This window comes from Amia ocellicauda, chromosome 2, assembly GCF_036373705.1.
Source record: "Amia ocellicauda isolate fAmiCal2 chromosome 2, fAmiCal2.hap1, whole genome shotgun sequence".
In the NCBI taxonomy this organism is placed as follows: domain Eukaryota; kingdom Metazoa; phylum Chordata; class Actinopteri; order Amiiformes; family Amiidae; genus Amia; species Amia ocellicauda.
In genome coordinates, this window is record NC_089851.1 from 11,980,314 (window position 1) to 12,004,583 (window position 24,270).

Sequence of the window (24,270 nt, forward strand, 5' to 3'; positions counted from 1 at the left end):
TTGAGGGCCTGTTTTGATGTGGCAAATGAAAATTTTACATTAAAAAAAATTTAGTAAATTTTGCTATAATTAAACAATAGTGGGTCAGATATTGAAAGATATCACATTTATAGGGTTGAAGAAGCCTTTTATTGAAATGTTACTTATGTAGATGTTGGCGATTTGGATTATAATATATATTTATTTTATAAGATTTCAACATAAACCATATTTTAAATTGAAATAATAATTGATTTAAGTCATAACACTGTGCAGTTGCAAAAACTGAATGAAAACCTTTTTAACTGGGAAGAAATACCTTTCCTTTAGTCATTCCATTGTCTTACAGATCCGTATACTGTCTACTGTATTGTGCTCTGTCCCCTTCAAATCTCCACACACATCTCTTGCTTGATAATCATTCTCTATTTATTTGGGGGTAAACTGCTGTAAAATAAAATCATAAAAATAATCTAACATATTGCAATACATTTATCTGAAAGGTTTTAATTAATTTAATGCAAAAATACAGCCCCTTTCCAAATGTAACGACCGTAAAACTGCCAATCCTCGCTGGTCTCAATAGGCGCCGGGCTGATCTGCATAACCATGTACACAGAAGCCGGTCAGTAATAAATACAGAAAAGGCAAATCAATACAGTTTCTAAAGATGCATTAACACATTTGAAAGAACCACATTTACGCAAACTTTTATTTTTAATTTTGGCATATTTCTTGTTTTCAGTAAATATATATACCGTATATTTTAAAACAAAACACTTCATTTATTTCTCACTTTAACTATATATATATATATATATACACACACAGCAATAATATATAGTTGTATTGCTGTTAATTTTAGTGATTGAACTGTCAATTGTGACATAGTGCATGAATGAAGTATAATGTTGATGGTTTGGTTTATCTGGTTTTCAATCCACTGTATAGTTCACCATACATTTGAAAGTGATTTGTTTGCTTCTTTGGAAAGCAAATTATTATAAAAATAATAATAATAATTACAAACAAACAAACAAATAAATAAATAAAAGCCTGGCCTCTTAGCCTACTTTTGCAATGAAGCAATGTTTCAGGCTCTTCTTGCCCTGCATGAGTCTGTGATGTCTTTTTATTTATCAATGTTTAATACAAATGCTGGTCTCCAATTGACGCCGGAGCTTCTTGCAGTTATTTGGAATAAACGGCGGGCCTTTAATTGAAGTTTTATGTTATTTTAGTCTTAACCTCTAATTTTAACATCTTAGATCTAATTTGAATTGAGTCTTTTAATCCACTTTTCCTGATTGTTACAAATGTGTTGTCTGACAAATCAAAGCATGTTTCTTTAACCTTAAGCATAGTGTTCAATTAGTCGCTGAATCAAGGGGGGATTTGTAGGAGCTTAGAGTGCTGTTCATGTCAGTATAGCACCACAGCATGACTGTAGGCCCAGAAAAGTATTGCTGTAAGCTGGCAGCTAGCACAATTATACCAATTCCTGCTCAGTCTTTGTATATTCCAATTTGAGGGTGTGGGGCTTAAGTGCGCATTCGAAAGTGAGTTGTGTTTTGGAAAGTGGAGAGACAGAATGGTAGTAGTAGAATATCACAACTTACCCCCTGCTGCAGTTCTGACCACAGACGGGTACCTGCTGTACCCGCTCAGCCTTTCTGATGATGTATGATGTATGATGTATCCTATAAATCTTGTGTTTTGGGAGAAAAACAACAACTTAGGAATCCTTTTTAAACTGTCTGGTATGCTGTACTAGTTAGACAACATATAGGCTAATGCCAGTATTTATCTGATTGGGTTAGCTGAAGGGTCTTATAACATATGACTTTCAGTTGATTGTCTCTTTCTGGCTCAGAACAGAGGCTCACTGTATGAAGTTACCAATCCTCTATAATCCCATTTTAACTACAAAGCTAACTTAATTTTAAAATATTTTTCATGTTGATGTTGCTAAAATGAGATTATCATGGATCAGCTATACAGCAATGTTGCAGGTTGTGGAAAAAAAAAGAGAACAAAGAATATTTAAAAAAAATAATGATCAGCTTGCAATGAACTAAAGAAACAGTATTGTAGTCTGGAAGTCCTATAAATAGAACTGTGAAAAAAAAAAACTTCCTGGTATTTCTTTTGACTATGCTAGTCAACATTCCTGATATATTCCTCAGTCGTAGTAATCACTATGGGCTGTAACTGGAGTAGTTTTCTCTAAAAACCACAGCTGAAATACTTCCAACACCAATTAAACTACTCTGAAAAGGAGAGGAGGGAGAGAGGACTGCAGGTAATCACGGGTGATTGTTACGTCTCATGATGCAGTAAGGTATCGGTGGAGAATCTGTACAGCTCTGCTTCTTTTCAATTTCAGTATGAAACATTAATGAGGAAAATCTCTTTATCAGTGGAATGGTGTTCTATTTCCTAAAGTAACACTTTATTATAGATTTTAGAATGTGTATATGGAATGTTTATATAATGACACTTTCAAATCTCTTCTAAGTAAAAGGCATGTATAATAGATTATAAAAAGAGTGGGCTGCTAATGGCATGCCACTGGTTATTTTAACAGCTCTTGCTAAATAGGCTATGTTTTGGTTGACTTAATCCTCTGTTTTAATTATTTTCCACAGTATATTGAAGAGAATGTGAATGGAATTAGATTAGAAACAAGACTTAATAGAATACTGATTGAATATGTATCTGTTCTTTCACTTTCTTTTCATTTTGATGATTGTGCTTATGTGGTATTGCTTCAGTAATAAGTTCTTAAAGACCAATCAGCTCATTTAAATGATTGTCTGTAGACTTGATATAGTATAGTATAGTGACTGAGGTAGTAGATATTGTCTGACACAGTAGATGTAGAAATATTAACTATAGATGCAAATGAGATTAAATTAACCATTACTTTAATGACAGTACATAAATAAAAAAAACACACTAAATTTTGCATTAGAAGATGTCGATGCATTATTATTTTAAAATATGGTTCATATTTAAAACCCGGTCCCTAATTAAACAGATTATATTAAGCCCTGCAAAAAGGTGCGTCTGAAATACCAGATTGTATCGAAGGACTACCATGGTTAATTTAAAAGCAGAAGTACTGTCACATATGATGCTAGCAATGACTAAGCTACAGCAAACTCTTACTCTTAACTAACAAGAGAAGCACAGACTTTGCCCAAAGCCTAATACAATTTGCTTGAGTGTTTAAAAAGCACCTTGTACTGGAAGTTTTGTGTACAACATGGCTCATTTTTTGCAACCAAACTTTAAAGACATAGTTTGAGGATCATGGTTATTCTTGTCTTTATATCATATTGGCTAGGAAAGACTATAGTCAAATCTGAATTTTATTAGTGCAAGTTCTTGATTTGTTTGATATTGTATACATGTTTGACGTATACAATATCCCTCCTTGGGTCTTTAGGAACATGTATAGTTCTGTCAATTTTGTGCTGTTATTATGGCAGGAAGAACATGGCAGTTTATAGGTCTCATAACTCCCCTAGCTAGTTGCTTTGCATGTAAAATTACAGAAATGAAACCATGAATGAAAGTCCTGAATTTGAATGGGAAATTTATTACAACAGGATCTGGTGAAACTTGAATCACTCTGACACGCACTGTACTGGCCGAAGGGTTTAAACCTGCATATCACTGTGCCATTATCTTTTTTTTTTTTTTTTTTTTTTTTTTTAATTCTTGGGTATCTAATAGCAATAACCTTCTGATTGTTTAGTATTACATGGTTGAGATAATACATTAATACTAGGAAATCAATGTTGAGAAAAAGGGATATGCATCTGCAAGCCCTTACTGTAAATTTGAAATGGAGTATTGATTTCTAAAGAAAGTATTATTAAAACCTCTTGTAAGATAGAACACTTTCCCCTCTCAGTGAGTGGTTAAAAATCAGATGGACAGCTTTCAGAACTTAACCAATTGAATTAAAGAGAGATATCTGAACAACAGGGTCAAGCCGTCTGAAGTGCCGAGTCATCAGCTGTTGCTTCCTGTAAGCAGGGGGCATTTATTATTATGATTATTATTATTTATTTCTTAGCAGATGCCCTTATCCAGAGTTAAGAGAGTTAAGGCCGAAGTGCATGGACAGTGCATTAGCATCGCTCCAATTGTCATAAATAAGAATCCATCATTACCCTTCACAACAAAGTGGATTTTGCAAAAGAACATTGCAGGAATATTCAGTGGTTTGTGTGCTGTATTGGAGATCATGGTCAGTAAATGCTTTAAAATCTTGTGGCAATCCAAAAAAAAGTGTTTGATTTAAAAATAAAAACCCAAGTTTCCTGAGAAGCCCTTTGTACAACTTCTGACATGAATTGGAAATAAATTCTCACTGTAAAAGAAAACACTGAAGAGGTGTCTCTGATGTTAAAGGAACTGACTCTACTGTACAGATAAGGAACTAGCAGGGGGGGAAATAACAGAAAAAAATCTGCATCTTTTCCTTTCCAGGATGGTAATTCGGCTAATTGTTTTAAAAGGAAGCTGACATGCCCTAAAATGTATTATTTCTTTTACCATGGATGCTTTAATATTAAGGATCGTTAGAGAGGCTAATAATGGAAGCCTTTAATAAGACATGAAAATGCCAGTTGGCTGCTGCAGATTTTCAGGAGGAGACTGCATTAAGGCAGTGCCATAAATAATTATTTGATGGAGAGCATACCATTCTTATTTATTATTAAAATCCATTAAGTAAAATGGAGCTTCATATGCATGAAAATAATTGAATACTGTATACGTTTAGGGCAATATGTATTGCTTAAGAGCCTTGGAGCTGCTGGAGAGCCAGGTTTATGGGAAATACTTGATGCTTTGTGAATGCTGTCCCTTTTCACATTGCTATTGCTTAAAGAAAATAAACAACTTTACAATTATATAAAATGTACCTAAAGATTTTAACATTGGGCAAAAGTTGTAATACTAATTTATTATTGCTGAAAGCAACATGCACTTTCTCATCAAAACAGTCCTTAGTTTATATATTTCATGCTTATGTTTTATGCATACTGGTTGCATGACTGATTCATTCCACTTTTCAGTTTTCATTTGAATCTTTAAACTCTTATTTGAATTTAAAACTTGTTCTGTCTACATTTTCTCCCTGATTTTGTTAGTAAAGTCATTTCTAGAATTAGGTGATTTAAATCTGAAAAATGGTCTGCTGATGGAATTTGGATTTTATCCACCTTTTTTTTTAAGCATTGCAGTCTGAAAAAAAAACACTTTTGATTAGTATTGACGGGTATAATTTAGAAATAAGGGTGACAGGTGAAATGTAAGCACCTGTTCAGATTTCTGGGAAGCCGGTAACAAGAGTCTCCATAATTATGGGTTCCATTGTTATTCAAGTGTTTGAAATGTTATTCAAGACACCAATTGATGTTTTTTCTCTTACAGTATAGCAGCGAGACAATGTCTTTTATAAAGGTAAAACTGGTATTGTAAAGTAAACAAACCTGATTGTCTAATCATCTTAGCGATTGAGCTGAATGCACAATGCGCATCAATGGAATAAAGCAAGAGAGTACTGTGACCTTGGGGCCGATACCATATGTGTGGTACGGGACAACTGCCAAGGTTATCCTTCCATACGGGACAAACTTTCAAAAATGTTTTTGTGATTGTTATTCACAATTTCAGCTGTAACTGTGGTCTTTGTCGTGACTTATACTATATCAGACATTTCTGGCAGTGGTTATAGTAGAGGAAAAAACCTTCTAGAGGACAGGTTTTACCAGACGCTGTTCTTTTTTGCCAGTTGTATGCCATTCTGTCCCTTCCTCTCTTGTGTTCTGACACAGATATCTAATTGCTGCTTTTGGGTTTCCACTCGGTCATCTATATACATTTATGTGATGGCTAATAATAGGGCATTAAGACTTGTTTGCGAATGCAGAGCAGCCAAGCTCAGCGGACATTTAAAAAGTGATCCATATCTTTGTTTTTCTGTACTCTATGCATTGCCACAGCCTTGTCTGTATTAACTTTTGGTTAAGAGGCTTGCCAATATTGTGAAGTCTCACACAAAGTATTTATTTGTCTTGACTTACTGCACTGAATCAACATAATTTATTATTTGTGATAAATAACACCTACATTATTGTAACACTAGTAGATGTAACACTTTTTGCAGAATATGGTAATGATTAATGCTTTAGTCATGCTCAGTAAATTATTGTTGATGTAAAAACATTATTTCACTAGCACTAGCACTGTGTATCATTTTGATTGCTCTGGTTCAGGTTAATGGTGGATTCCAGCAAACATTTGCATGATGCAGGTTGGGCAGTTTAGGATTACAGTGACACACATTATTAGGGAATCTTTTTCTAAAAAACAGCACATCTAGAGAGAAATAAAATGCAGTGTGTCCCGCAGGGCACCTTGGACAAAAAGACACAACTGTCTCACTGGACTCATTAATTCATCTAACTAACTTTAGGAATATATTCAGTCTCCAGTGCAGTACAGCTTTGTGTACTGAACATATGTGAGATGTACACTTGGTTTCATGATTTCAGATGGTTGATTTATGATGGTTTGTTTGAGATTTGTCCCTACTAGAGGTGTTTTGGGGAAATAATTCAATTTTTTACAATAATATTTATTAATTTCAGAAATCAACAGCTTTGTCTTTTATTACAATACGTACAAAGACTTGAAGCACAGACTGTGATCTGTATTTTTTCATATTGTTTTAACTTGTTATTTAACTGTTGACAATTAAACCTTTATGCTTGCATTACTCTGAACAGTACAGATTAATGTTATTGCAGTAGATGAATTAGAGTAGACTAACCATGTTTTTAGGTTGTTAATAATAGATGAATATCACGCTAAATATGGCTACATTGTTGCTTTATAACTTAATTGGTATTGGGTTGTTTATGATGGCTGTGATGCAATCAAATCAAATGTTTACTGGATGTAGTGTTAAATGAACATCTTTATGTTGTTTAAAATAGTTTTATGAATTGGCGCTTCGGGGCATAAAGTAAAGAGCTGAAAACATTAAGAGCCCATCACAAAATGGAAAACCCTACAGTGAGTATCAGTTTCGATTAGCTAGTTCATCAATAACGAACATATTGTTTGCTTGTTCGGATTATCAAAAATAAGCACAGGCTTTGTACTGCCTACAGAAAAACAAGGCCTTGGGCGGAATACAGTGCTATACTGTCACGAGGTCAGCAGGATCTGTGAAGATGGCTTTATGCTTGCTTTGAACTAAAATAACTAATCTTTGTTATAAGGAGCTTTCCAATGATGCTTTCTGGCTGTAATATGTAAAGCTCTTTGTGTCATGTTGCACAGAAGCATCTTCGTGAGAGCCGGGCAGGAAGGACTGTTCTTGTGTGATGCGTGTTGTCAATTGTGTGCCATATAGCCTATATTTTGGAGTTTTTAATAGTTTCTCCCACTTGAGTGTTGTATAATATAAATCTGAATTGGTACTAGATAACATTCAAATATTATATTACTGCTATGGTTTTAGTGCTTAGACCAAAATAAATTGGGACTGACTATTTAAATTACTATGGACTGTGTGCCAACCCATATAAACAAGATGAGAGTGAAAGTGTGGGGTTGCTTGAGTGTGAAACATTTACGCCCTATTATAAATATAATAACTGATGAATATATATATTTTGTATTGATTCTGAGGTCAGGCACATGCTTTTTCTTCAAAACCTCTGATGTTTGAGAGGTGGAAACCATTTTGAAAAATGTGGTCAAACTGAACAAACAAGGAAACGCACAGCTTTTAGCTGCTTGATAGCCATGTTTGAGTCTGGAAAGGGATGGACTAGAATCTGTTCTCAGTGCTGGTCTTATCTCTGATATGTTATTCTTTGAGATAATGTAATAGGTTGTTTTCCTTAGTATTCACAAGTTTTTTTTTTTTTTCTTTCAGCCATTAACAAACTAAGGGATTTGGCAATATGTCTAAAGCGCACATTCACAATGTGTGTTTTGTTTAACTGCAGGCTTTTGAAAAGCTGAAAAATTTCCATGTAGCTCACTCACATTTGTCAAAATGCAAAACAGGAAATATTTGCTATGGATACTAGATCTGTTACATGAGTTAGGCTATGTTTTCTCACTGCAAACATTTTGAAGCATCTATCACTGTCCTGTACAGCTCATTACAGCTTTTGTATGAACATATTCTGATTGTTTTTTAATATATGTTCCCATCATTTTTAAATCATTTATATCTGTTTTGTTTAAGAATTGTTTGGTATTTTGGCTTTGTATAAGGACAAGAGGGGCAGATTGTCAAGAAGGAAATGAGTTCATGGCTGCAGGTTAGGGAGGTACAATCAACGTTATCAGATAAGCTGGATTGCAACTGGATTGGTTTGGTTTTGCTTCTTTTAAATCTATTGATGAATATGAATGTCCAATAAAACATTTTAAATTTTATATATGAGCCATCCTGTAATTATGTGATACTGACGGTATTGGTACCGACTGCCTGAATTGCATCATAAACAGTTTGGTGTGGAATATGTTTTGTTGTATCGATCTTGTCTGTTTTTCAGGATGCATTTACATCCTGTAACGGTGGAGAAACAATTCAATAATTAATAATGCATGTTACTTCCTCTGCCTTTAACTAGTTGAGTAGCAGTAAACTGCCATCTCTAGGTGTCAAGAGAGCACTTTACTGGCAACGTTTAAAGAACAAAAATAATAAGTTGTTTTGAAATATTAAAATTATGCCCCATTTTAACTCTTCTAAGTAGGGAAACCCACAGTGTGTGCCTTGATTCTGAGGAAGAGCCCGTCAGTGCTTTACCATGAAACTCATCTCATAGTCTGTTCTGAGGGCAGGTGCAAGGTCTGGTTAAATGCCTGGCACCATCTTCACCATAATACAATGTGTAAGCACTGTATCCATTAATATCCCAATAAACATGCCATTGTTTACTTTAGATAGCACTGGCCATGTGCTGAGCTTTGCTGGCTGGTGTATATGTAGAAACACTTGAACGTGGTCAAGGCTGCAGAGGGTAGAAAATGACCCCTGGGAGATCACCCTAGAAGCAGGGCAGTAATTTGACATCTCTTGGGTTATTAATACTCAGAATAAAGCAATAGTAGCTTTTTGTACTTGTATTTTTCTGCCTGAAACCCATAAACCCCAAATATTGTTAAATTAAATGTCTTATATGAGTTAAAATTTTACATTACACAATTACATAGAAACACACACACAAGTGAATGTGATCCATTTAATTTGGTATCGGTCCTTTAACTTCTGTCAATCACTAAATACTTTGGACACATACATTTGACTTAATTAAACTGCAATTGCCTCAATTAAGTAGATTTAAGAAAACAACAAAACAAGACACTTCAGAACCAGGGATGACCAGCCTATAGACAAATCCTTGGAGATTGCCTTGAATGTGTGTCTGTCTGCAGGTAAATTCTTTGAGGGACTTTCCAGTTAACTTTCTATTGTTACTAACCAAGCATTTCTGTATTTTGTGGAACCTCTTCCCTTTTTTTCTGTGGTTACATTTCCTGTGTTCATAATAAAAAAAGGCTTCTTTTGAGACATAGCTTCAAAAATATTTTTTGTTTTTTTGTAAATCAAGACAAAAAACTGGAACACAAGTAAGAAAGACACTGCAGGTCCAAACATTAAAGTTGGGGTGGGATGAAAAATAAATTGTTAAACAACTTTTTTTTTTTTTTGCGAAAAACAAGCAGACTGTTGTTTACAATATTTTATTTTGTGCAATTTAGGACAGATGTCAAAACTGAGGTTGGATTCAATATGTCTGAGCTGTACGGAAAGGTTATAATTGAGTGTTAACAAATTATATTTTGACCTTTTAAGAGACAGTTGAAAGATAGTGATGCTCCAATTCCAGTATGATGGCACAGTGCCATTAGCCTGTTCTGCCGTCTGTGGAGAGCCCTGCATAGGTGAGCCTACTTCATTGCTGTCAATCAATCGTCAAGAAACCTACCACAATCATATTCTCTTCATGTGTTCTAAATTAACAGTTAAGCTGAGCTACGTTTTTACAAGTTTGTTTTTTACACTGTAATTGTGTTAACGTTTATAGGTTTCTTACTATAGATATGGGATATTTGTTCAAATATAGGCCTAATACTTGTGTCTATTATTTAAATAAAGTGCTTAATTTAGTCAGTAATTAATTCATTTTTAAATAAGCCACATCTGTAATTTGTAGTAACCTTTTGTATTGGCACACCGAATTAACCTATATAAATCCTGTCTACGAGAATGCACACCCACTCCAGCATCCCCACTAAAATCTATTGCTTTGAGTTCTCCTGCAGAGAATTTTATATTTTATATTCACCAAGTGCCCATTTAACGATGGGGGGTAGGGTCTAAACTCAGGCAGCTAAAGGACCCTGCTTTCCTGTGATGTATTGAGCTCAGTCACAACAAATTCCTACACACTGAGCCCAGTATAGACCATCATAAATTAAATAGAACATTACATATATTTGGTAAAAAGTCAAAATAAAAACGTAATACTAATTAGAAGAAGTTAGAACCCCACCACCCCCAACTTAAATTCATGGAATCTTTCAGTGACTTTTACAGTTAGTAATGCAACATACCTTATTGATTACTCCCAAGTATGTTGTGCCAGCTTTCTTAAATAGAGACATTCAGTAAACATGCCAGAATCCTGGGAGAGTTTATCCAGCACTTAAGTGGGAGTAGGAGAACGAGAGAGAGAGGGAGAGAGAGAGAGGGAGAGAGAGAGAGGGAGAGAGAGAGAGGGAGGGAGCCAGAGAGCTAGAGATAGAGGGAGTGAGAGAAAGATTCAGAGGGTGAAGGCAGCAATGAGAGGGTCGCTGGCAGCTGGAAAGTTACTTCTGACTTCTATGGGAACTGATTGAGGTATGTAGGTGGGAATCTTGTCCGTGTCTGATAGATTTGGAGTTCAATACCACAGGAAATCCTGAGCACACCAATAACTCTCTCTCTCGCTGGAGATAATGAAATACTTTACTAAAGGAAACATGGCCGGATTGCTTTGTGGTTAATAAGTTCCAGTTGTGTGGCCAGATGAGTACATGAGAGGTAATTGCATTTCATTTTCCTTTAGCAATTCCTTCATAACATCTTTTCAGTTTTGTTCTCACAAAAACACTGTTGTTCAAGTTACTAAGTTACTTTAGTTTTAAAAGTTAAGCCTATTGTGTCCTATTGTACAATCATGCAGTAATCCACAGATGCATATCATTTTATTCAGATCCAAATTAAATCACACAGGATTGAATATATGTTGTAACATTTCTGCTTCTGCTTTTAGCGTATCAGAATATGTGCAAAATATGTAATTTAAGAAGTTCCAAGGAACATAGAAAAGTCTGTTGCTATTTATTAGACATTCCTGACCAATAGGTACTTTTCAGTAAGATTTAATGGTTGTAAATATCTTGATACTAAATACTTGCATGCCTTATTACTTTGATGTATGTAATAAGTAAATGTTTGATCTTAAATAGAGAATAGGTGTGAAAATAAGCCCAGATAAACTTATGGATTCAAAAGGAACATGTTATGTACTTCTGACTTCTCTTTCCTAGAATCTAATCTCATCTTAGTTGCTTAGTACAATATTTGTGCTATAGTACATGCAGCACTTAATCATGCGACGGAGTCACAAACTTCCCACTTTAAGGAGTGTGTAATATTCTGATGCAGTGGTCTCAAACTCAATTCCTGGAGGGCCGTGTGTATGCTGGTTTTCATTCCAACCGAGTCCTCAATGACTTAATTGGTCTAATTGTTTAATTAGCTAGATGCATTTAAACACCTATCCAGGCCCCAGGATATTTTATAAGCAACTGTATCTTGAATCAAATGCTCTTTTAGACAATTGACTGTAAAATACCTCGCAATATATTTTTTTAAATACGTCAAATTGAAAAATTAATTGGATTAATTAAGGACTCGGTTGGAACGAAAACCAGCATACACACGGCCCTCCAGGAACTGAGTTTGAAACTGTATAAGGCTAGACTTGTAAAACGTGACGATCACTTGTAGAGACCTTATCTTAAAATATAGTGATACTACACAGCCCACTGGAAATGGAAAGCAAAACATTGTGTATAGTAATGACAAGGAAAAGTTAAATATTCTAAAATATGTTAAAGTAACACCAATTACTGGTACTTATAACTATGGTAGTGGAATGTAAGGTGTCTGAAGGTAAAGGGAAGAGAAATGGGGAGATGCTTTAGTACAGAAACTAGTTAGTCTGTCCACTGCTTAATGCTTTATAACTGTAGAAATAAATGTTGAACTCTCATGATATCTCACTGAGGTCTGTGAATATTTACTTCTCTAGGAACAACATGTCATCTTTCTCATAGAAAACCAAGGCATTTATTTATTGAATGTCCCACCAAGAGAACCCCGGAAGTCTAGTTTTAAATGTCTCTACAGGACACAGTGACAGATTGCTCCATCGATCCTGAGAGAGCACATTTTCACAAATGTTTAGGAGGAAGGGGTGTATAATGGAATGGAAGTCAAACAGGTTACCAGTTTCTTGAGGTGGGGTTTACATAAATAAAGCAATTGGACTTCACCAACATTCTTAAGATCCCTATGATTTTTATTTATTCATCTAATGTCCTTGTCAATTGAGTTGCCACTGGGACTGTGATAGGAGAAATAAAAACTAGCTTTCTATCTTTAACTAGCTTTTCAGAAACAAGCTTTCAAAAACCAAAAATAAAATCAAACTAATTCCAAATAATACTAAAAACATGTTTGTTAGTTTGATTAATTTGATATACCTTCCTTATTTGAAATTGGCAGTTGTTACCAAAAAGATTAAAAGTTTTGTTTAGCTTTATTTAAAATTGACTTGCACATTTCAAAACATGCTCTATAATCGCCTACTTCTTGCAGTGCAATGAACGGTGGTTCGAAACAGTTTTTTCATCATTGAACTGATCACACAGGGTTTCAGAAGGAGGCTGAAAGACATTGATAAGATACATGGTAATAATTCTGAGAAAACATTCAGTTCCATTCATCTAGATGCTGTTGAATGAGTGGTCAGTACATCTCTGTGTTTCTAGCTATTGTACCTTTTTTATTCAATGCCTACATTAAAAAAAAAAAAACGAAAAAGGAAATGCATCATTGACCATTGTACCACCACCAAATGATTCATGACTCTCTGTGTGTGTGTATCTATCTGTCTGTCTGTCTATCTATATAATACTATAACTGTACACAATGGTTTTGGCTCCTACCCCTAAATGAGCTGGATGCGTATGAAACATGAATCATATGGTGGGCTTAGCAGGCTTGTTTATAACTTAAATGGAATGTCATATATGTGTACAAATTTCTCATTTCCATTGTCTGTAATTCCTGTTCTTCACTACATTGGGTGAAGAATCAACACTGTTAAAATGCCTCATAGTGTGTAGGCTACATACATAAGCATAATAGTAACAATAATAATTCATTCATTAGTGAATAGTTATTTTAAATTCTATCTTTGCCTCATTTAAACATGGAGCTCAGTGATATCCTTCTTGTCATTCAATAAGCACATTTGTGTTTATCTGGAGATCCTAAGCTGACGCCAGCGTCAATTATCGGAAAGGGAAAGCGAGCTGTGATGGTGATTATGGTTCCATTAGTTGCCATTCTGCCATCTATGTTACACTAGCTTAGTTTATCGTTCAATCCTCCAACCAACCATGAGATTAAATAATGTCTCCGAAGTGCAGTTAGTTCGTGCTTTCTGTGACTGATTTGAATTTAGATATGAATGACAGATGCAGCGGAAGAAGAGGAGCATTTAATTGAATTTCAGCTTAATTGTATTTAGAGTAAAATATACTGTGCGGCTCCCCCTTCACCTTTCCGGATGTAAATGAATGTTCAGAAAATAAATGACCCAGACTCGATCTGCAAAATAAACGCATGGCATACGATTTGACAAAAAGCAGAGGTTAAATTTTGCGGAGCTGTCTCTGTGATTAATGAAAACACACAAGCCACTGTTAGCTGCCTATTACTCTAAGTGCTGCAGTGATTTCGTTTTTTTTTATTAGGGTGAGCTCAGTTGGTGTTGATTCAGACAGTAAAATGTTAATAGCTGACACTTCGTCTGTATCTTAAATTGGTTACTCATCTACTTTGACAAAGAGGGAGTAATTCCTTCCTGTTCGCTGAGCCAGTCCTAAAATATTGATAAATGCATTCCTTCAGGTTTTCTGTGAGCCTTTTGTTTTGGAAAGTGAACACAATATACAGTGACTAATATATGTGTCAATCAAACTTTAGCTGACACAAGCCCATGGCAGTCTCGGCCCTACAGACATGCGAGACAGATACGGTAATGTTACACTTTTAAATACAAGGTTTGGCTCTTCAGAATGAAGTGTGAGATAGCATGTATTCATAACACCTGTGTCAAATAAATATTTCCTAAATGCAGACATTCTCGCTTCAATATTAATTTAAGAAACGGAGTGAGGATCTGTATGAGATTAAGGATGCTTGAGAGCTGGGGTCAGGTTCAGATCAGAGCAAAGACTGAAGCTGTGCAGAGTCCTTCAGCCACTACACAAAAGTGAATTTATTATCCAAAGCTTTTTAATGTAACCAGCGTAGCAACCTGAATTGTTTTAGACTTGATTGTAATTCATGCCTTAATGAGATTTCTATGGATGATCTGGATTTATTTCCTGTTCAGTCTGAGATGTATTATTGGATTACTGTAAATCATTATTTTATGAAATACTGGATTATGATTTTTTTCCCCCACCAAATGTTGTTCTGACAATGCTGTAGATTAATACAAGGCTATGACAAAATTGTTGAGCGTATTCTATCGTTGCAGGCTTATACCTACTGTTAACGGTGATAATGGTCTCCTAAAATAATAGATTTACTAAATACCCTAAAGTAGTCTAATATATTTTAGATGCCTTCTAGGTATAGCGATGAGAAACTATGCATTTAGGCAAATGTACAGTTTCAGAATGTTTAACTAGGTTTGTTAATTTTGGCACCTTAAACCAAGAGACATGTGTTTTTAACGTTATTAGTAGAAGTGAGCTGTCTCTGAAGAATTTGATGTATACAGCCAAATGGAGAGCTCCAACAGGTCTGGTGTTTGGGGTTTCTAGGAAGAGGCCGATGCTCGCTACAAGGGTGCAATTCTTTTTAGGATTAAGAGATCAATAAGGTCAGATCCCTGTTGGTGGTAAACCCAAGAACCCCTTTGTTCTCTGACAACTGAGAAAATAGCCTAATCCTTGTCTATTCTTGTTTCATCTTTGCTTACTAGAATATATTTATTTGCATTACATTTTTTTTAATTACCCAATCAGCTCATAGAGGCCACAGACTTTACAATACTAGCTGCTAGGCTAGACATATTAAATTGTATTGCTTATTTTTGTTTTAGTTTGTAAAACAGATTATGCATCATGTGTTAAAGATATATGCTGTTTTATCAATAGTGAATGGTATATTGTTTTTATATATATTTTATATATATTTTATTACATCTTTTAAATAAGTCAAACATAGAACATCACAGTGGTTTAATTGGTCCATACATAAATGTAATATTTATGGACTGTTACCTCAAGCTGCATAAAATATGACCACAGATGTTTTAAATTAAATGTTCTCTACATTGTTAACACAAACTGCTACAGTTAATGGTTATATTTTATATCTTTTTATTGTATGTTATTGTTTGCTTTTTTTATTTTACGTAAAACACTTTGAGGCATTTTGACATGCTAGGCCAGTCTAACGATGATAAAACTAGATCAGTCAATTAAACATTTAGTTATTTATTAAATAATATTAAAAATGACAATAAATGCAATCACTTACACCACATCAGCTTTTGAGTAGAAAAAAACCCTATAATTTTGAAACCTGGAATGCTATTTTCAGAGAACATGTATACCTTTTTTGGATTGAATTGAAGTGGTTGGAGTGTTAATCTGAAAGCAACATGGCAAAAGAGCATATCAGACAAGGAAGATCACTTGAGTTTCCCATTCACAAATACCCAAATGTCCAGATCTGAAACGCCTGAAGTGTGATAAGGGTGTGGGAGATATGAAGCTAATTTCAATATGACTGGGGGCCCATTGTTTTATGGGTTTCTGTTCCCAGCACGAAACAGCTTTTTGTCTAAACAGATTAGCCTGCAGCAACCCCCCAATGGAGATTTGATGGATATGTTTTAATTCTCAGCAGTGCAAGAGGTTAATGCTTCAAAACAACTCATAAATCCTCATTAAGAATGAAAGGCAAAATGATGTCATTGGTAGACTTTCTGTTTGTTAGAGTGTAATGGTACACAGAATGCCTCTGAAAGCAGGGGTCTTAAAAACACTGACAACAACGTCCACAATGTGACCATTATATTAATTGTCAATGCCCTTTTAATACAGCACATTATTATTATTATTATTATTATTATTATTATTATTATTATTATTATTATTATTATTATTGTTATTTCTGGGCAGGGCAACTTACAAAATATACATGTTTTTGTACTTCGTACGTTATCATTTGCCCTTAGTATTTTTATGTTCTCTAAGTTCATTTAAGATATGATTACGTTAATGGTTTTCAGTAATGCATTTTTTTTTTTCTTGCTTTGTTTTTTATCAGTAACAGTAAGGTTATTGACTTAAGCTTTCACTTCTAGTTACTGGGTAGGTGTGATTTTACCAGCTGTTTTGTTTGTTTTTGTTTGTTTTTGTATTCGTTCATAACTAAGATTACCATTTGTTAAGCTGAATAAGCTACCAGTAATATGCCTGGGCGATCCTGCATGTGTTTTCCTGTGTTCATGTCCACGTGTGTTTTTATGGAAGAAGGGGAAAAAACAAACCTAAAAAGTGAGAAAAATTCCCCAAGGCAATTCACACATTTGTAGCTGCAGCTGCCCCCTACACTTCCAGATCAGCACTGCCAGCAGGGTCCAAGAATGTGTCTGCTCCCCAGTGGCATACTTCTACACTGGGACTGGCTTGTGGGCAGAAACACTAGCCTCAGCTGTTGCTGGTGATACAGATTGCATATCTGGGTGAGGCACTGCAGTTTAAACATCTGTTATTTCACCGCAAGCATTTAAGATCACCATAGGTTTTCGTTTCGATTTATAAATTGCGTTCTTTCCCACAGATCTTTGTCCTCAGATTCACTAACCATCATAATACATTGCGCTTCATGGTTTTCCCATCAAGAAACTCCTAGAGGGTTTGGTTTGATGAGAGTAGTTTGCTGTTCATACTCATATTTACAGAGTCATCCCGTGAGCAACTGGAGTACAGACCAATCTCCCCCTGAGAGCACCCGTTAATTAATAGGGTGGCCATTGAGTACCAGCCAAATCTCGGTTGTGCTTTGTGACTGTTGCTCTGTAGTCGGTGCCCTGTGTGTGGAGGTTCTTCGGCGTATCCCACTGTTTAGTTCTCACGCATTGTAGGGCTCCATCTAATGTGATTTTATGCTGAATAGCAACACCTGTTTTTACTGAACAACTATATATATTTGTTTCTGTCAAATCCAAATCGTGTTCTAGGAGAGCATGGAGTGTGAGTAATCTGACTTTGTCTTTCACAGGAAGGTGCTCTACCAGGGGATTAGCAGAATGATTTCCCAGGACTCTCTGCACCCACCTTCCATCAACCGGTCTATATCACAGGACTCCCTGGACAGCAACTCGATGGAGGATTACTGGAGTGAAGTCAAGAGCATTGAGGAGAACTGTGAAGATGGGCAGGAGGAAATGCTGGAGGCCAAGTCAACTGATGGTAAGGTTTCCAGGGGGATAAGCACATAGAGCTTAAGACATTGTGCACTTGGAATGTTTAACTTTAAAAATCTTGTGCTTCTGTATTTTTTATGTGATTTTTTATGTGATATGGAAAGGAGTTCATTTGAAACTAATACTGCTGGGGAACTGTATTTCAAAGTCTGCGGTGTTTCTCAAAATATTTCCTAATAAAGGTTATGCTGTTAAATGATTACAACAAATGAAGAAGGCTGCTTCTGAAAACTTTCTTTCAGTGTATTCAGTATGGCATTTTGGTTCTTGTTTCACAGAGGGGGAGCTGCAGGAGGCCTGGCTGCAGGAAGCCGGGCTGTCCACGCTAGTGTCAGGGTCGCCAGGTGATGGACCAGCCGAGGCCATCTTCTCCACGCTCACTCGCGCTCAGGCCGCCACTGTGAAGAAGCGCATTGACAACTACACACAGACCATGCGCAAGAAGAACAAGCAGTCCGTTCGGGATGTCCGGGATATCTTTGCAAGTGGCGACACACCGGTAAGTGAGGGACATCCATACTTCCATGTATGCAAGTGAGGTACGGCATGTTTCCGAAGTGCAGAGATTAGACCCCAGCGTATTTTGTTAGGAATCTCTTCTAACCCTCGTCGAAGACCATGCTGGAGTTTAATGGAGAGCTCCCAGTGTCTCACATTTTTCCTGACATACTTGTTATTATGTCTAGAGATTTGTTTAACTTCTATGTTTTGTCTACTTCCCCTGGTTTCCTCTAGTTTCAGTTCCATAGCTTGGCCTTGAATCTAATTGAATAACCTGGTAATAACCTGTATTACCAGTAACTTAAAGCAGCTATCGATGTTTGTACACTTCTTGTTGCTGAGTGTGAGGAACACTGTAAGGAATTGGCCTGGTGTTGTGCCCTCTGACTGGCCTGATTCGCAGTCAGCACATTGTGTCACATGCACCCTTTCCTCCCTCTCAACAGACTGGATGTTTCACCCAGTTTGCTTGTAAGCACATTTTTGGGTAATGATTTTCCCTCAGATGACTCACTGCTGGGCTCCTGAAGCCACATCCTTTGCAGTGAATTACAGTAGAACGATGCTGAGGATTTCCAGACCACGACTCCCTCTCCTTACCATAAAAAGATATATTTAGAGCAGCGTTTGATCTTTTGTGAGATTGTTTTGAATGCTTTTTTCTTTTCTTTAATCTACTAGGTTATTCTCTCTATAAAAAACAGGCTTTAATTAAGTAAGATGTGTTTTATAGAAAGCTGCTTTACAGACAGATTAGTCAGACCAGTGTAGAGCATAGCCTTGGGCTTTGGGTCAGTTAGAAGCAGTTAGTTTACAATAGTTATGCCCCAAATAAATTGACATACAAAAATCAATACATAAGTTAATATATGAAAATAATTAGACTACTAGTTATTTAAACAAATCAATGATTAAATGAGAACATTTGAAACCAGTTTACTGGAATCAGATGGGTACCTTATGCTCAGGTCCAGTTAAAGAAGTTCAGTTATCAAGTATGTGTGTATAACAGTACTCTGAAACCAACTGGTCAGTACCGGTTCAAAAGGCCACACTGGCTTTTCTCTTCCGCTTGTGAAGTTTGTGTTTTGAAATTGGAGTATGTTTGGCGGGGTGCAGTATAAAGTTACTGTGATTAAACATTTAGGTTTATGATTAAACATTAAAGGTACCTACCCATCTGCCAGTAAACAATGGACCAAAATAAGTCATATTTGAATATGAACATTGTAGCAGGAGTGGGAAACGGTTTAGCAGCATCTTATGTGCAAAAATACTTCCAAGGCCAGGTAACAATTTTGTTTCTTCTTAGATTTGCTTCTGCTCTCCTTTAAAAATAGGATTTTAAAAATGTTCACAACATAAGAGTCTAATCTTTGCATTTGTCTAGATGTAGTTATGTATTTAGCTTCAGCTTTTCGACTAGGCCTGCATTTCATAGTGTCTTAAGAACGCACTGTGGAACCTGTTTCTCTTTTTGGAATCCGATCAAACGAGACACAAAAAATAAAAGGCTGCATAGAAGTAGGTTAACACCTGATCTGGCACAGAGGATCCTTGTTGAAACAAACCTCTGCCTCTCATTCAGTTTTTTTAAGCTACCGTTCATGTAAAATATTTAAAGAAGTGATGAAGTTCAGAGACAAGTACAGAAATGGTATCACACCATTTTGTGACATTTCCTATTACATTACCATGTTGACTTATGCTGCTCAGGTCATTTAAAGTTCATGATAAGAGTGGAAAGAATGCTGTTGAAAGAGTGGAAATTTCACCTTTGTCCATCTAGTTCTGACACTTTTAAGCTTTAAAGTTTAAAATATATATATATATATATATATATATATATATATATATATATATATATTTACATCTGCTATGGTGAATGGTTAACCTAGGGCCTACAACTATAAATCACAATAGATATAATTTTCTTTGGAACTGTATCCCTTTTGAAGTGTTTTTATTTTTTTTATTTTTTTTATAACCTTATCATCCTTACCACATGGGCCTGACGTCAATATTACAGCTTGTGTTGCCTTAGAAACTCAAGACCTTGTTGAAAAGCTCCGTACCTGAATATCTTCAGCTGATCAGAGTACATCGGCTGTTCCTTCACCACCCTTCCCTTTTCACATTAGTCTTGATGAACTGTGTGAAAATGGATTTGGAGAATGCATGAACTTAAATGATGAGTTCCAACATATATCTTAAATATAGTAGATTAATAATTAGTCTACATTTTTCATCTGTATCATTGTTTTTGTATTTTGACAGCCTGTATTCTGTCCTGAACCCGTTTTGCCAAGTCCTTCCAACAGCATCGCCCATCCAGCCAAGCTGCCTTTCCGCACACCAGGAAGAGGTAAACACTCCTCAGAGCCCAGGTGTAGGCACCATCTCCAGGGAGAATAAAGCCCACTTACAGTAGATACATTTCTAGTATTTTATTTATTTCTGGTTATACTGCATACTTCATACTGTAACTCAGTTCTCTCTCTGGTGAGTTTTTCATCTGGTTTAGAATTACCTTCATCATTATTATTCTTCCAAAGTAATGTGCGACCCAAATACACCAAATAAGTACAAGTCCAATCCAAAAAGTTTAATCTTTGTTTTTCTTCTTATGAAATTGTATTCACTTTTCAATCTATGGCTTCTCTGTTCCTTCTGAGAGAGGCTGTATAGTTGACTGTTATAGGCATCTTGGTCAATACATGAAATAAGCCCTGCAAATGTCTTTGGCTGGACAGTAACGCAGGAGGCTGTTCAGAAATACCGACTGGATGATGCTGCTCATCCAACATTATGTTCAGGTCTACTGAGAATAGTCTAGGAGCATAACTAACATGTACACATACATGTAGTGGGTCTCTTGTAACTGTATATTTGTTACAGTGTGGTTAATGTGGGGACTGTAGTACAAATAGTGTTGGTATCCACTGTGTGGCAGTTGAAGAAGTTTAACTCTGTGTCCCACAAGCCCCACAAACTTGTAAAGGACACAGTTTTGCTATTGCAAGACTGTTTTACAGCATCTGTATTTTTGTCTTCCTCTTTTCTTAAATCTCTTGTTTTAAAGTGGAAAACTGTGTGTCAGAATGTCAGATGGGCAGAGAGCGACCGGCGCTGGTGGAGGAGCTGAACTTCAACGTGCCCTACTCGGAGGCTACCGCCTGCCGACGGAGAGAACGAGACGCCAAGCAATTCCTGAAAATAAAGAAAGATGATGCAGCACTGCCTGTAAGTCCCAAAGTTGGGCCTGCCAATGTCTGCGTCATGTTTTACCAAAATATATATTTTTAAATGCTGTTTTTTTTTTTTTTAGAAATTTAACATTCTTCCCACTAAAATGGGACGGACTAGGGTCGGAGATCTGTCACCAGAAGATATGAAGAAGATTGGTTATATCTCCCTTATTGAGTTAACTGCTTATTATGACGCCCTTGGAATTGAGCTGAAAAGAAACCGAACAGTGCGGAATAAAGTACGAGGTGGGTAACCTGGTGGAGGTCTGCTACTGGGATTAAGTGTTTCACAGAGGAATGTATGCTTCAGAAGTAATTTAGCCCTTTTTCTTTTCCTTTGTAGAAAGTGGTCTCTTTGGGGTTCCCCTCACAACGCTGCTAGAAAATGACCAAAAAAAGGCCCCTGGATCCAAAGTCCCTCTTGTCTTCAGAAAGGTATGTTGGTATATTTTAAAATACAATTAATGATAAAGGTTTCGTTCAGCCAGTGTTCTGAGCAACTTTAAGCATGTATTTGTATTGAAGTGTTTTTTAAAATAATGTTCTATATTAGAGCACAGGTTAAAACCTTGAATGAAAGTTTCCTGTACATGACATCCTGACTTCAATGACAGCACCTGTGTCTCCTGGAGATTGCCTGGTCTTGCAATGACTGGCCCTAACCTTGAACGTCCCAGTGGCTCCTAAGTGTTATGGCTACGAGCTGATAAATGAATGTGCTTGTGTGTAAGAGTTGAAGCTGAGATTTAACTGACCTCGTTAGTACAGCTCAATTCCTAATGAAGCTTCTCTTTTCCAACAACACAGCAAATTCATCATCATTGAGTAATTGTGGAAAATAATAAAATAATCTGACCATTCATACAGAGGGGAATTCCTGATCTGTTGACTCCAAGTCGAACAGAGCAGCTACAAACCCTGTTCCTTCCTCAAACAAAAAGTTTATTTTTCTGGAAAATGACACATTCTAATGTAATCCAAAAGTAAAGTGCAAATACCACGTTTAAGACAGATGTTCATATTCTATACCGAACATGGGTGGCTTTGTGTGAATGTGTATATATTCTTGTATATTTTGTTTCCTTTCACTAACATTTTCTATTCTCCTCGGAGGTTTGTGGCTGTGCTGTTGGGGTTGATGCACTGTGGATAGTTTCTATTTTAAGTGTTGTGACTCTCCAGTAAAGGCACAATGCCTGTGTGCTTTCGATTTTTGTTTTTACTGACAAAACACTGCTTTGGGGGGAGAAAAATTCTTTTGTGTTCATTCTGTAGCTGCTGGCAAAGCTGGAGCAGACAGGACTGCAGACAGAGGGAATTCTCCGGGTGCCCGGATCGGCATCGAGGGTCAAGGTATCAGCGCTGTCTTTACAAACATCACCACGATGATCTAGATAGGATAGGAAAGCTGTAGAGCTACTAGGGGACTCCAATAGCCAATGGTTAAACTACATAATGTAAGATTTATATTATATTTTTTAATTTAGTAATAATTCAGTTACCTTTGGCAGGTAGATATAGTGGATTAACATTTAGGCCCATGAGAGAAAAGGTCCTCTGTCATCTTCTTGTTTCAAATGAGGTGGGGGAGAGTATGGGGCATGTGAAATTATGACGTATTACATTAGCCGATTTTGTGCACAAAATGTTACCACATAATTATCTGAAATTAAAATCTGAATCTAATTATAGCTTCACATTATTATAGGAAAACAATCAAATTATACATCAATAGATGTACCCTCTACTGCATGGCCTCACGGGGGTCAGAACATTAGTAAATTAAATTAGATATTCTTCACTGCAGTGTCTTTGCTGGTTTCTATGTATTTATGTATTTATTCTGCATAGTCCTTACTGCACAAAGAAATTCAATGTTTTTGACCTCAACACTAGATGAAAACACGATGTATTTCAGCCGCCATGCTGCTCTGATTTAAAGCTGTACCTCGGCCAGAAACAGATTTCATTGTGAACTGAGCTCTTTGTTCTGTGACGATTGTTTGCGTGATTTCTGACTGGATTAAAGAAATGCTTCACAAATATGTATGAAAACGAAGCAGAACAGCAGTGTAATGGGTCAGGGTTTGATTGAGCAGAATTATGACATTCTGAGGGATAGCACTGAACCCACATGACAACATCGTTCAAAAGAATAAGCTTTACTTTATTCAGGTCCTGCTGGTTGTAATATGCAAACCCATGGGATTGCTTATTCTGGGATATTGTTTTACCATACGTGTTCTGGAACAAAGTAGTCGAAGTTAACCATGAATGAGACTGATTAATAGGAAAGGAAATTCAGTTTAAACATTGAGCATTGTGTTTAAGCATAGTCTTCAAAATGTAAAAGGGTTTCTTCTTTGTTTACTCATTGCAAAAAAACTGTTTATTTTATGCAATAGCAACTCCGTCAGGAACTGGAAGCAAAGTTTTATGAAGACACGTTTGACTGGGATCAAGTGAGACACAACGACGCTGCTGGCCTGCTGAAAATGTTTATCAGAGAGCTCCCACATCCTCTGTTAACTATGCAACACCTCCCGGCTTTTGCTGCAGTAGAAAGTGAGTACACACTGCTCAATGTACTGTACAGATATTACACACTTCATTGTGTTCAGTAAATGATGATGTGTTAA

The 24,270-nt window shown here is 36.2% G+C and overlaps 1 protein-coding gene across 2 annotated transcripts in view; it reads left to right on the forward strand.

Moving 5' to 3' along the window:
* The window catches only part of arhgap28 (Rho GTPase activating protein 28), a 36,674-nt gene that overhangs the window by 6,034 nt on the left and 6,370 nt on the right, over nucleotides 1-24,270 (forward strand). Inside the window, exons 1-9 of one of the 2 annotated variants that reach the window (XM_066718768.1) lie at nucleotides 10,837-10,933; nucleotides 17,678-17,868; nucleotides 18,161-18,381; nucleotides 20,661-20,748; nucleotides 21,466-21,626; nucleotides 21,712-21,877; nucleotides 21,975-22,066; nucleotides 22,907-22,984; nucleotides 24,037-24,196. In XM_066718768.1, coding sequence (XP_066574865.1) covers nucleotides 17,706-17,868; nucleotides 18,161-18,381; nucleotides 20,661-20,748; nucleotides 21,466-21,626; nucleotides 21,712-21,877; nucleotides 21,975-22,066; nucleotides 22,907-22,984; nucleotides 24,037-24,196 — 1,129 coding nt within the window. In that variant the 5' untranslated portion in view covers nucleotides 10,837-10,933; nucleotides 17,678-17,705. Of the gene's footprint in view, nucleotides 1-10,836; nucleotides 10,934-17,677; nucleotides 17,869-18,160; nucleotides 18,382-20,660; nucleotides 20,749-21,465; nucleotides 21,627-21,711; nucleotides 21,878-21,974; nucleotides 22,067-22,906; nucleotides 22,985-24,036; nucleotides 24,197-24,270 lie in introns of those variants that run through there. The other variant, XM_066718759.1, reaches the window with a different exon arrangement.